This window comes from Pelophylax lessonae (genome assembly GCF_965119305.1).
Source record: "Pelophylax lessonae genome assembly, chromosome: 8".
Classification (NCBI taxonomy): Eukaryota; Metazoa; Chordata; class Amphibia; order Anura; family Ranidae; genus Pelophylax; species Pelophylax lessonae.
This window is the reverse complement of record NC_138775.1, coordinates 5,994,761-6,008,074: the sequence shown is the minus strand read 5'-3', so window position 1 is coordinate 6,008,074 and position 13,314 is coordinate 5,994,761. Positions and strand designations below refer to the sequence as shown.

The 13,314-nt window shown below is 45.0% G+C and overlaps 1 protein-coding gene across 1 annotated transcript in view; it reads left to right on the top strand.

The window, feature by feature from the left end:
• The window catches only part of LOC309561708 (inter-alpha-trypsin inhibitor heavy chain H3-like), a 100,495-nt gene extending 89,332 nt beyond the window's left edge, over positions 1-11,163 (top strand). Inside the window, exons 18-19 of the mRNA XM_082265694.1 lie at positions 2,156-2,231; positions 10,846-11,163. Of these exons, the coding sequence (XP_082121820.1) occupies positions 2,156-2,231; positions 10,846-10,975 (206 nt within the window). The 3' untranslated portion in view covers positions 10,976-11,163. The remainder of the gene's footprint in view (positions 1-2,155; positions 2,232-10,845) is intronic.
• Positions 11,164-13,314: the final 2,151 nt, after the last annotated feature.

Below are 13,314 nucleotides of genomic sequence, written 5' to 3'. Positions count from 1 at the left end.
ACAGCCATTAATGTCTAAACCGCTGGCAACAAAAGTGAGTACACCCCTAAGTGAAAATGTCCAAATTGGGCCCAATTCGCCATTTTCCCTCCCCGGTGTCATGTGACTCGTTAGTGTTACAAGGTCTCAGGTGTGAATGGGGAGCAGGTGTGTTAAATTTGGTGTTATCGCTCTCACTCTCTCATACTGGTCACTGGAAGTTTAACATGGCACCTCATGGCAAAGAACTCTCTGAGGATCTGAAAAAAAAAGAGTTGTTGCCCTACATAAAGATGGCCTAGGCTATAAGAAGATTGCCAAGACCCTGAAACTGAGCTGCAGCACGGTGGCCAAGACCATACAGCAGTTTAACAGTACAGGTTCCACTCAGAACAGGCCTCGCCATGATCAACCAAAGAAGTTGAGTGCCGTGCTCAGCGTCATATCCAGAGGTTGTCTTTGGGAAATAGACGTATGAGTGCTGCCAGCATTGCTGCAGAGGTTGAAGGGGTGGGGGGTCAGCCTGTCAGTGCTACACCCCATCCCCCCTTCCTCTCTGAGGCAGCCAGGTGCAATATCGGCATATACGCTGATAAATATGGTAGTTACATAGTTATATATTTATATAGTTACATAGTAACTGTACAATAGTCTGGTTGAAAAAAGACACAAGTCCATCTGGTTTAACCAATAAAAGGGAAAACAAACATGCATGGGAGTGACATCATCCCAGCCCAGCCAATTAAAATGGGTAAAGATTGGAACCCATTAGAAGGCCAGCCAAAGATGTCAGTGACCGGCGTGGGGGCTCATGGGCACTGCGCCGCTGTAATGGAGGTGAGTATCATTCTGCTTTAACCAATTTTGGACTGGAAGGATTTGCCCCCTTAATGACCAGGCCATTTTTTGCAATTCGGCACTGCGTTATTTTAACAGACAATTGCGCAGTCATGCGACGCTGTACCTAAATAAAATTGATGTCCCTTTTTCCCCACAAACAGAGCTTTCTTTTGGTGGTATTTGATCACCTCTGCAATTTTTATTTTTTGTGCTATAAACAAAAAAAGAGCGACAATTCTGAAAAAAAAAAAGAAAAACAATATTTTTTACTTTAGGCCAGGCATGTCCAACCTGCGGCCCACTGCCCCCTGACAATTTTTTATTTTTTTTTTGATAGGGAGGAAGGAAGTCGAGTCAGGGGCACGGCCACAGAGGCAGCCTCGGAGGGCATTATTCACTAATTGTGTTAAATTAGTGCTGGGGGGGTGCAGCAGCACGGGAAAGGCGCGGCGGCGTTTTATTACTTATATACCTTAACTAATAGTATATATTTTATATGCGGCCCGAGAGAATTTCTGTACACTCAATGTGGCCCAGAGAAGCCAAAAGGTTGGACACCCATGCTTTAGGCTATAAAACATTCCCGAAAAAAAAAATTTAAAATCGAATTTTTCTTTTTATCATTTTAGGCTAATTTGTATTCTGCTACATATCTTTGGTAGAACAAATCCCAATAAGCGTATTTTGATTGGTTTTGCGCAAAAGGTTTCACGTCTACAAACTAGGGGAAAGATTTATGTCATTTTTATTTATTTATTTTTGACTAGTAATGGCGGCGATCTGCGATTTTTAGCGGGACTGCGACATTGCGACAGATCGCACCCCTAACTGACATTTTTGACACTTTTGGGGGTACCAGTGACACTAATACAGTAATCAGTGCTAAAAATATGCACTGTCACTGTACTAATGACACTGGCAGGGAAGGGGTTAACACCAGGGGCGATCAAAGGGTTAAATATGTCTCTAGGGGGTGCTTTCTAAATGTGTGGGGGATGGGCTTGCTGAATGAACACAGAGATCTGTGTTCCTAAATAAGAGGATCTCTCTGTTCATTACTGACAGAACAGCAGTCTGCTGTGTTAACAATTGCAGACCGCCGTTCTGTCTCCACGGAGAGCGACCGCAGGAGCCCGGCTGCAATCGCGGCCGCTGGACCCACTGATTGGCGCCCCCCCCCCCACTAGCAGTCCCACAAAGTGACATACAGTTACATTGTTTCACGGGACAGAACTGACTTGCCACAGTATATGTACTGCTGGCGGTTGGCTGGTGGTTAAATACATATAACAAGACGGCAAAATAATCTCTTGATTTCTGTTTGTCTGTTTTACAGGTCAGTTATTAAATATCAAAACTTCATTTCACGCCAACTCTTTTGCTGCGGGAGATCAAATGTTTAAACTACAGCGGTGAGTAATGTGTTCAGTATATTATTATTGTAGCAGAGACCCTAGAGATATAAAATGGTGGTCGTTGCAACTTTTTATGTCGCGCGGTATTTGCACAGCAATTTTTCAAACGCATTTTTTTTTGCAAAAACCACAGATTTCATGAATTAAAGAAAAAAAAAAAACCCACAAAATTTAGCCCGATTTCGTTGCATAATATGAAATATGATGTTACTCAGATTAAAGAGATACCTAACATGTCACACTTTAAAATTGCACACACTCGTGGAATGGCGCCAAACTCCGGTACCTAAAAATCTCCATAGGTGACGCTTTAAAATTTTTACAGGTTACCGATGTAGCACCCTCCCAGGTAGGTGCTAGGCAAAACATATGTGTGACCCTGTTCTGCTTATCAGGAGGGTCTGATCTGTTAGTTAGGCTATCGCATGCTTCTAGGTATGACCTGTTGAGTCTGGGGAGTCTCCCCACTGTATCCAATGAGAGACCTTGTTGGACAGTGGAGGAAACCTAGCCAATAGCACACCAAGGTTTATGACTGACCCAGTGGGTGGGCATTGCTTCAATGCATCCTGGGATTGGAAATAAAGCGGGAGCAAAGTCCCAGGAGGAGGTGGACAGCTGTCTCTCCTCCTGCTGATGTGAGGAAGGTGGTCAAGACAGTCGGCCTAGGGACCAGGGGTTGAGCTGTGCTGCAGAAGGATCCAGTGTGCTGACCAAGTGGAGCTGCTGGGCAGAATACTTCAGGAAAAACAGTATAGTGAGTACTCAAGTATCTGCCCAGGGGTCTGCCTAAGAGAGGAGACCACTCCAGAGGGGTCAAGGGGATCCAGAAGTCCGCTAACCCAGAGTGATACAGTAAAGGGGGTGTCAAGTTGTTAAGCCCTGAAGATTAAGGGGTAAAGGGGGCACCAGGAAGGGCCCTGAAGTTGCTCAGCAGTGCAGTCTACTATAAAGGACAGCTACTGTACCTCGGGAAAGGGGTGCCTTAGGAAGCTAAAGGATTCTTTCACAGTCAAAGGCAAAGTAAAGTAAGCGGCCTAGCCGTGACTATCTCAAACAGTGTTAACCAGCGTCAGTCAGCGTTAACCAGCGTCATTCAGCATTTTCCATATTGTCCCAGCCTATTGTGCATAGTTTAGTTCAGTTGGAGTATCCCACTCATCCCTTCTCCTATCCAAGTTCCCTAATAAAACATAAAAACCAAAGAAATTGGAATGGTCCTTGTCTGAGGTACACTTGGAAACATGTCCGAATGTTCTACTGTTGCTAGTGGTAACCTAGAGGAAACCGTCATCAGCAGCTACCTTGGTGCTACACCAGTTTAGAGTTACAGAGGAAGTCTTGGGCGAGAATTATTGCTCTCGCTGTAACGTTCATGGAGATAACTCACATGTAAGGTTTGAACGCCATTTACAAATGCTGTTACAACATAGGTATGCATTCCCTTCTGCATGCGAGCATGTGAGAACAGGGGCGCTTAAACATTTTCTTTATCGTACATCACGGGACACAGAGCAGGTAATAATGACTATCTGGGTTATACGCTACATTTAGGTGAATGGACTTTGGCAACCAATAGACAGGAAGTTCCTCCCATATAACCCCTCCCATACAGGAAGAACCTCTGTTTTTTCGCCAGTGGTTCTTGAAGGTGTTGGTCATGGCTGTTAAAGCTCTTCAATCCTAAGAATGATGTCCCAGTTTAGGGGCCTTCTGATGGGATCCATTAGAATGGCTAAGCGCTAAAAGGATGGTACCCGAGCCTCGGCTAAGAAGACCCAAGGTTTTGCCTGTAATGTGACCCATCTGGGCGCTGGACCCTGATAAATGGAACCCTTATTAATTATTATCCCAAGGAGTTTGCCAGCAGGGTGCTCTACAGGTCCAAGGGTGTGGACCCCATGAAAAAGAGGGACCTGGTCCTTGAAGGTCCAATGACTAACAAAGCCCACCATGATGGGTGAAGTTTGAGTCCTCTAAGGATCCTGCGACGGGACTGTTAAGTGAACCTCTTTCTGAACCAAGAAAGAGGTATGTTCCATGTTTGTCAGCAGTATTCAACCCGGGCGTGGACAATTGGCAGGCAGACTTTCTAAGTCACCAGCAATTGTGTTCAGGGGAATGGTCCTTTCATCCTGAGGTGTTTCAGCTGATCTGTCACCATTGGGGTACCCCCGACGTAGATCTATTGGCATCCATGTTCAACAACAAGCTAGACAATTTTGTGTCCAGAACCATGGATCCGATCGCTATCAGAACAGATGCCTCAGTGACCCCTTGGTCACAATTCAGCCTGATGTATGCATTTCCTCCGATCCAACTTCTGCCACGGTGGTTGAGCAGAATTCAGGTGGAAGGGAAGCTGGTGATCCTGGTGGCTCCTGCGTGACCCAGGAGGCCTTGCTTCACAGTGGTTGTGAGGTTAGCCGTGGGGGAGCCATGGTTGCTTCCATGTCATCCAGATCTGATCTCCCAAGGTCCCATTTTCCATCCTGCTTTATGGTCCCTGAATTTGATGGCCTAGCTATCTGAAACCAGAATTTTGAAGGATCGGGGGATCTCGGGTTTGGTTTTGGCTACATTGATTAATGCCAAAAAACCCATCTCTAGGAGAATCTATTATGGAGTTTGGAAATCCTATACCTCTTGGTATGAATCCAAGAAATGGCATCCTCATAAGGATGTCATTGGTGGAATTCTTGCTTTTCCTCAGGTAGGGGTGCTCTTAAAATTGGTATTAGTGACTATTAAAGGTCAAGTCTTAGCCTTGTTGGTTTATTTCCAGAGACCTTTAGCGACGCACTCTTTGGTGCGGACATTTTTGCAAGGTGTGATTTTCATGGTTCTGCTAATTAAGCCACCCCTGTGTCCTTGGGATCTGAATCTTGTACTCTCGGCGCTGCAGAGGCAGACCTTTGAACCTATCGGGCAGATTCCCTTGGTATTATTGGTAAGGAAATTGGTCTTTTTGGTTGCTATAACCTCGGGCCAGGAGGGTCTCTAGATTTAGCGGTTCTTTATCCTTCATCAGGATGAAGTGGTCTTTCGACCTCATCCCTCCTTTTTGCCTAAAGTAGTATCAGGTTTTTACCTAAATCAGGATATAGTTCTGCCTTCCTTTTTTTTCCAAATCCTCCAAAGGAAAGATTGTTGCATTTACTAGATGTGGTTCCTGCAGTTAAAGTCTATTTGAAGTCATCTGCACTAATCCGTAGTAACGATGCCTTTTTTTGTATTGCCAGAGGGGCTTAGGAAAGGTCAGGCTGCAACTACTTCCACTATCTCTAGGTGGATTTGTCAAGTCATTGTTCAAGCTTATGGCTTAAAGCATGGGTGTCCAACCTGCAGCCCTCCAGCTGTTGCAAAACTCCATCATGTCCCATCATGCCTCTGTCTTTGGGAGTCATGCTTGCAACTGTTAGCCTTGCAATGCCTCAAGGGACTGGCCTTGCATTGCCTTATGGGACTTTTAGTTCTGCACCAGTTGGAGGGCTGCAGGTTGGACACCCATGGCTTAAAATGTAAGATTCTGCCTTTTAAGTTAAAACCAGATTCTACCAGGAGGGTGAGTGCTTCGGTTCACACTGATCCGGCTTGGACCGCGACTTGTCAGCCTGACAAGTCGCGGTCCTCACGCTCCCATTGTGTAGTACAGGAGCCGTTCTAATAGGAGCGACACAAGTCGCTCCGACTTAGAAAAAGGGTTCTGTACTACTTCGGGGCGACCTCGGAGCGACTTGCATAGACATTCATTATATGAAGTCCGTGCAAGTCGCGTGCAAGTCGCGGTGCACGCGACTTCATAGGTCGCCCCCGAAGCAGTGAGCGTTAGTGTGAACCGGCACTAAGGCATGACAGGTCCTCTTTACAGTGAGATCTTGGGTCTATAAGACCCCACATCTCTCCTCTAGGCTAGAAAGGCAATAAATAAAAAGAAAAAAAAAATGATCTCGGCTTTCCAACTGAGGTAACGGCAGCATTTACAACTGCCGAGGCTGGACGTGACATCATAACGTTGCGCTAGGCCTCCGAAGGTCAAAGAGATGACCGGGGACCATCTGGTCCTCAGTTAGCTCTGTTAAATGGCGCAACTGGTGCAAATTCTTAGTATTGCCACCGATACCAGTATCGGCTTAACCCGAATTCCTGCATAATGTGTATTGGTACAGCCGCTTGCAGTCTCCACCAGGGGTGAATGTGACAGGGTGACAACGCAGGAGCACAATTGGGAGGCAGGGACAGAGCGTTGCCACCCTATAACAGGAAATCATTTTTATTAAATCTGATGATGTAAATTACCACTTCATGGGATCATCCACCACCACACCAGGGAAGATGTAGACTACCACTGCATGGGATCATCCACCACCACACCAGGGAAGATGTAGACTACCACTGCATGGGATCATCCACCACCACACCAGGGAAGATGTAGACTATCACTGCATGGGATCATCCACCACCACACCAGGGAAGATGTAGACTATCACTGCATGGGATCATCCACCACCACACCAGGGAAGATGTAGACTATCACTGCATGGGATCATCCACCACCACACCAGGGAAGATGTAGACTATCACTGCATGGGATCATCCACCACCACACCAGGGAAGATGTAGACTATCACTGCATGGGATCGCTCCACCACCACACCAGGGAAGATGTAGACTATCACTGCATGGGATCGCTCCACCACCACACCAGGGAAGATGTAGACTATCACTGCATGGGATCGCTCCACCACCACACCAGGGAAGATGTAGACTATCACTGCATGGGATCACTCCACCACCACACCAGAGAAGATGTAGACTATCACTGCATGGGATCATCCACCACCACACCAGGGAAGATGTAGACTATCACTGCATGGGATCGCTCCACCACCACACCAGGGAAGATGTAGACTATCACTGCATGGGATCATCCACCACCACACCAGGGAAGATGTAGACTATCACTGCATGGGATCGCTCCACCATAACACTAGGGAAGATGTAGACTATCACTGCATGGGATCGCTCCACCACCACACCAGGGAAGATGTAGACTATCACTGCATGGGATCATCCACCACCACACCAGGGAAGATGTAGACTATCACTGCATGGGATCATCCACCACCACACCAGGGAAGATGTAGACTATCACTGCATGGGATCGCTCCACCACCACACTAGGGAAGATGTAGACTATCACTGCATGGGATCGCTCCACCACCACACTAGGAAAGATGTAGACTATCACTGCATGGGATCATCCACCACCACAGCAGGGAAGATGTAGACTATCACTGCATGGGGTCGCTCCACCACCACACTAGGGAAGATGTAGACTATCACTGCATGGGATCATCCACCACCACAGCAGGGAAGATGTAGACTATCACTGCATGGGGTCGCTCCACCACCACACCATGGAAGATGTAGACTATCACTGCATGGGATCATCCACCACCACACCAGGGAAGATGTAGACTATCACTGCATGGGATCATCCACCACCACACCAGGGAAGATGTAGACTATCACTGCATGGGATCATCCACCACCACACCAGGGAAGATGTAGACTATCACTGCATGGGATCATCCACCACCACACCAGGGAAGATGTAGACTATCACTGCATGGGATCATCCACCACCACACCAGGGAAGATGTAGACTATCACTGCATGGGATCATCCACCACCACACCAGGGAAGATGTAGACTATCACTGCATGGGATCGCTCCACCACCACACTAGGGAAGATGTAGACTATCACTGCATGGGATCGCTCCACCACCACACCAGGGAAGATGTAGACTATCACTGCATGGGATCGCTCCACCACCACACTAGGGAAGATGTAGACTATCACTGCATGGGATCGCTCCACCACCACACTAGGAAAGATGTAGACTATCACTGCATGGGATCATCCACCACCACACCAGGGAAGATGTAGACTATCACTGCATGGGATCATCCACCACCACACCAGGGAAGATGTAGACTACCACTGCATGGGATCACTCCACCACCACACCAGGGAAGATGTAGACTATCACTGCATGGGATCGCTCCACCACCACACCAGGGAAGATGTAGACTATCACTGCATGGGATCATCCACCACCACACCAGGGAAGATGTAGACTATCACTGCATGGGATCGCTCCACCATAACACCAGGCTCATTTTTTTTAAAGAGGAGCTCTGGACTCCCCCCCAAAAAATTAAAAGTCATCAGCTATAAATACTGCAGCTGCTGACTTATAATGTAAGGACACTTACCTGTCCAGGGATCCAGAGATGTCCTCACCTGAGCCAATTCTTCAGTCGGCTTCAGGTGCAGGTGTCGGCATCACAAGTTTGGGAAACAGGAAGTGAAGCCTTGTGGCGTCGCAGCCAGTTTTCTACAGTGCCTGCGTGAGCCGCGCTGCATCTTGTGAATGGTGGTCCCGTAGTCTTCTGGGACCTGTGATGTGTCCCAGAAGACTGCAGGGGAAAGAGGGGGTCAAACTTCTGGATTAGATCGCCACAGTGGGAATGGGTATCTGTCAAAACCAGGTATCCACTCCCCCATAGAAGTGCCGAATGTGGCATTTTAGGGGGATGGGAGGATGCAAACAAATGGAACATCCTCTTTTGGGTGAAGTTCCTGATTTGACTTCCATCCATAGGCATGTAACTGCAAATATCTCTATGAGCTTCCAGGTATATTTGTACCCTGAGGAAGATTGATACTCAAAATGCGTTGGAAAGCCTTTACATCAAGACTCTTACACTGAACCCATAAGAGTAGCATATGCGGTTCATTTCCCCTAAAGCCTAAACCTACAGTAAATTTGAGATATGGTTTTATCTTGTGAAATAAAAGATGCAATTAACTGTTTTGTTGTTTGAATTATATCTGATGCCCCTGAAAGTCCCACACACCCATGACTCAATTTATTGGATATTGGCATCCAAGTATCCTCCATTCACATCAGTTATATTTTGCTAAATGCCTCTAAGAGATGCATTTCAAGTTTAATTTCTTCTATTCTAGAGTCCAGAACTCCACCAACTTGTCCTATGAAAAAAATAAAAATGCTCCTAGTGACCCAAACCAGTGTCACCCCAATCTTTGTTTGCAATTGTTGTCCAGTATTATCTCCAATCACTGCCAATATAAAAGCCATGATAAAGAGGGGGGGGGGTCTGAACCCTCAAAATGCATTGGATGTCCTCTTCTGACCTCTTGTTATAAAAAGTAAAACCTTACCAGGCTCGCTGTGGATTTGTGATTTCTCTCATCCTTGGTTTATTCTCCAGACTACTTTGGGGGTCCCCCTAGGATACCCCAGTTGCCTGTGAGCAGTGCCAGGACAAGGTTATCTAGAGCCCAGGGCGAACATGCCAAACTGCGCCCCTCCCTCACCCCCAAGATGCATGAGCATTAATTGTCAGCAACCCCCCCCCCCCCCAAAAGAAAAAAAAAATTGAGGAAATCTGCAAATTTATCCCCCCCCCAAGCATAAATTCCCCCTCCTCCAAGTGCATTTATTTTTCCCCTCATCCCCCAAATTCCCCCAGCACAAATGCCCCCCAAAACAAAATAACCTCTTCTAGTACAAATCTACCCTTAATATTTCCTCTCCATGTACCCCTTCACCACCCCCCCCCCCCCAACACACTCCTTCCAGCATAAATTCCCCTCTCCAAATTTCCCCTCCTAGCACAAATACTCTCCAATCATCCCTATTAGCACAAATCCCCCTACCCCCCATAAAAATCCCTTCCTTAAAACAATCCCCACCATCCTATCATCTCCTCTAGCACAATGCCCCCCAATTCCCCCCTCCTAGCACAAATATCCTGTTCCCCCATCCCTCTTCTTAAAACGGATCCCCCTAAATCACCACTCTTGGCACACTCCTCCAAATCCCCCCCCCCCTCCAACGCAAATCCCCTCTTCACCCATCTCCTCATAGTGCCATCCTAGCTCACATGATATCAGAGTACCCAGGGCAGCCATCCCTCCTGCCCACCCCTTGTCCCAGGCCTGCCAGTGAGGTGTCTCTAAGAGTTGGATTTCAAGCTTAATTTCTTCCATTCTTGGGTCCAGAGCTCCACCAACTTGTCCTATGTTTTTTTTTTTTAAATGCCCCTTATGACCTGAACCAGTGTCATCCCAAGCTTCTATTTTTGCAGTTGTTGTCTAGTATTATCTCCAATCACTGCCTACATATAAGCCCTGATGAAGGAGGAGCTACGAGCCCTTGAAACGCGTTGGATTTTACTTCTGAAGAGTTTTTTAAGCATGGTTTCACCCATTCTTGAGTCCAGCATTCCACCAACTCATTCTAGGTTTTATTTAAAAAAAGAATGCCCCCAAATGAAAAACTCCTCCATGGCAGAGATGAAAACAGCGTAGTGTTCCACACATGCGCCCCCTATGTTCAGTCATGAGATAGCACAGTGGGTGTATTGTGATATGTCATTGCGCTTGACTAAGCTCCGTCCTGGAGTTTATAATAAGTCCAGCACCCCCCTTATTTGGTGCAAGGAAATGATGTGTGTCTTTTTGTGTATCTTACCAATGATAGATTTACAGCATTGTTCCTATTTTTCTTTTAGTCAAACCAATTGTGATCTCACACCATATGGAGCAGAAGACCACGGTTCCTGTCTCTTCGTCTTCCTCAAAACAGATGACTTAATCAGCGCAGACAGTTACATTGTATCAGATATCTTCACAGTGCCATAAAAAAGGCAAAAACCTAAGTTGGCCGTACAAGTGACAATTTCCAGGAAATTCCAACCATCTACTGGGAATCTCACATGTGATCACAAGCGTTCCCCAGAAGATCTACCACCCCAGAGTTCCATCACTGCCGGAATTCCGTCAGTTGTTAAACTGAAATTGGGTAATGCATTGACAGCTTAAATATAGTTCATTGAAAAATCAAACGGCAGATGGAAATAAAAATCTATGGCAATTTCAAAAGCAAATCAAATTATTCCACCAGGTTTCATTGGGCCATTTCCTTGTGACCGATTGAAAGCATTAATTTATGTTTTTTTTATTGTATTGCAATTTTGATTAAAAAAAATTGAATTTAAAGTTTAGTGGGTCATTTAAATTACTACAACTGGCGGAAGAAAGGCAACGATGCCCCCAACAGCCAATGAGAGCGTCTTTTATTTACTCAACTACCCCGTAATATGTCATGACCTGATGCGGTGCCACTTCAGACGCCTTCTGGACCCTCACTTGCCATCTTCCCAAAAAGTGCCGGTTTTCTTTTTCTCTGTTTTTTGTAGGAGGATAATGTGAAGTGTTCTCATAACAAAATGAAAAATGGAGACTATTGTGGCCGCCACTTCAATGCTTTTATCCTTCATTCTGCATTAAAGATATAACAGCTTATATACTTTTTATGTATATTTACACTGGAGCTTGGGAGTCCTGCTCTGTGTGTGCTTGGGTTAGTTTAACACCATGAAAAATTAAAAAAAAATAATAAAATGTATTTTCTCTTTTATTAAAAAAAAAAAAAAAAATTGTCATTAATGTATAAAAATTAAAAAAAATTAAAGTTTTTGTAAAAATAAAATTAACTGGATAAAAAAAGAAAATTTTTGTTGTCCAACTGTATAACAATTTGAAACGTGATGCTTTATCTGGTGGCTACCATTCTGTTGGTGGCTAATTGATTGGACTTTGTTGTGGGTCTCTTCCTGTCTTCCCTTCCTTCTTCCATTCATCTTTCCTTTCTTTCATTCATTCCTCTCTTTCCTTTTTCCTTTCATTCCTCTTTCTTTTTTCCTTTCTTTCTTTCATTCCTCTCTTTCCTTTCTTTTTTCATTCCTCTTTCCTTTCATTCCTCTCTTTATTTCATTCCTCTTATTCCTTTTGTCCTTTCTTTCCTTTTTCATTCCTCTCTTTCCTTTTTCCTTTCTTTCATTCCTCTCTTTCATTCCTCTTTTCTTTCTTTCCTTTTTTGTTTCATTCCTCTCTTGCCTTTTTCCTTTCTTTCCCTTTTCCTTTCATTCCTCTCTTTCCCCTTTCTTTTCATTCCTCCCTTTTCTTTTCATTCCTCTCTTTCCCTTTTCCTTTCATTCCTCTCTTTCCCTTTTCCTTTCTTTCCCTTTTCCTTTCTTTCCTCTCTTTCCCTTTTCCTTTCTTTCCTCTCTTTCCCTTTTCCTTTCTTTCATTCCTCTCGCCTTTTCCTTTCTTTCATTCATCTCTTTGCCTTTTTCCTTTCTTTCCACTCTTTGCCTTTTTCCTTTCTTTCCTCTTTCCTTTCATTCCTTTTCCTTTCATTCCTCTCTTTCCTTTTTTCGTTCTTTCGTTCCTGGCTTCCTACCTCCCTTTTCTTTGTCTCTTCATTTTTCTTTCTTTCCTTTTTATTTCTCACTACCTTCATTCTCATTCCTTTCCCTTACCTTTCCAATTATTTTCCTTCCCTTTCCCTTTCCTTTTCCTCTTTCCTTCCTTTCCATTTTCCTTTCTTTCTCCCTTCCTCCCCCCTCTTTTCTGGTTCCCTACCTCCCTTTTCTTTGATCCTTCATTTTTCTTTCTTTCCTTTTTATTTCTCACTGCCTTCATTCTCATTCTCATTCATTTCCCTTAACCTTTCCCTTTGCCTTCCTTTACTTTCCCCTGTCCTTTCCATTTTCCTTTCCCTTTTCCTTTCCTCCCTTCATACTTCTCTTCCTTTTCCTTTCCACCAATGCTCTTGGGAGCTGTAATCTTCAGACTAACACATATATCATACAATCTGTACCAAGCAGCACCGCTCCAATGATCAAACCCATCATCCACCGCTGACACCGTGTACCGGCAAAAGAGCCTGTCCATACTCCTGATACCAAGTATGCAGTAAAATGCTCTACAATTGCCAATGGATTGAAATGCGTCAGTGAGGGGCAGTTCTTAGGCAAGGGCATACTGTATGCTACGTTTGGATCAATAAAGCTTGTATGAAGTAGTGACATCATCAGCATATGGCCTTCTTCTACACCTATATTAGTCTGAATTATCCTATATTCATTGACAATCAATCAGAAAGTAATTATTATGTTTCTTTATTGTGCAATGGT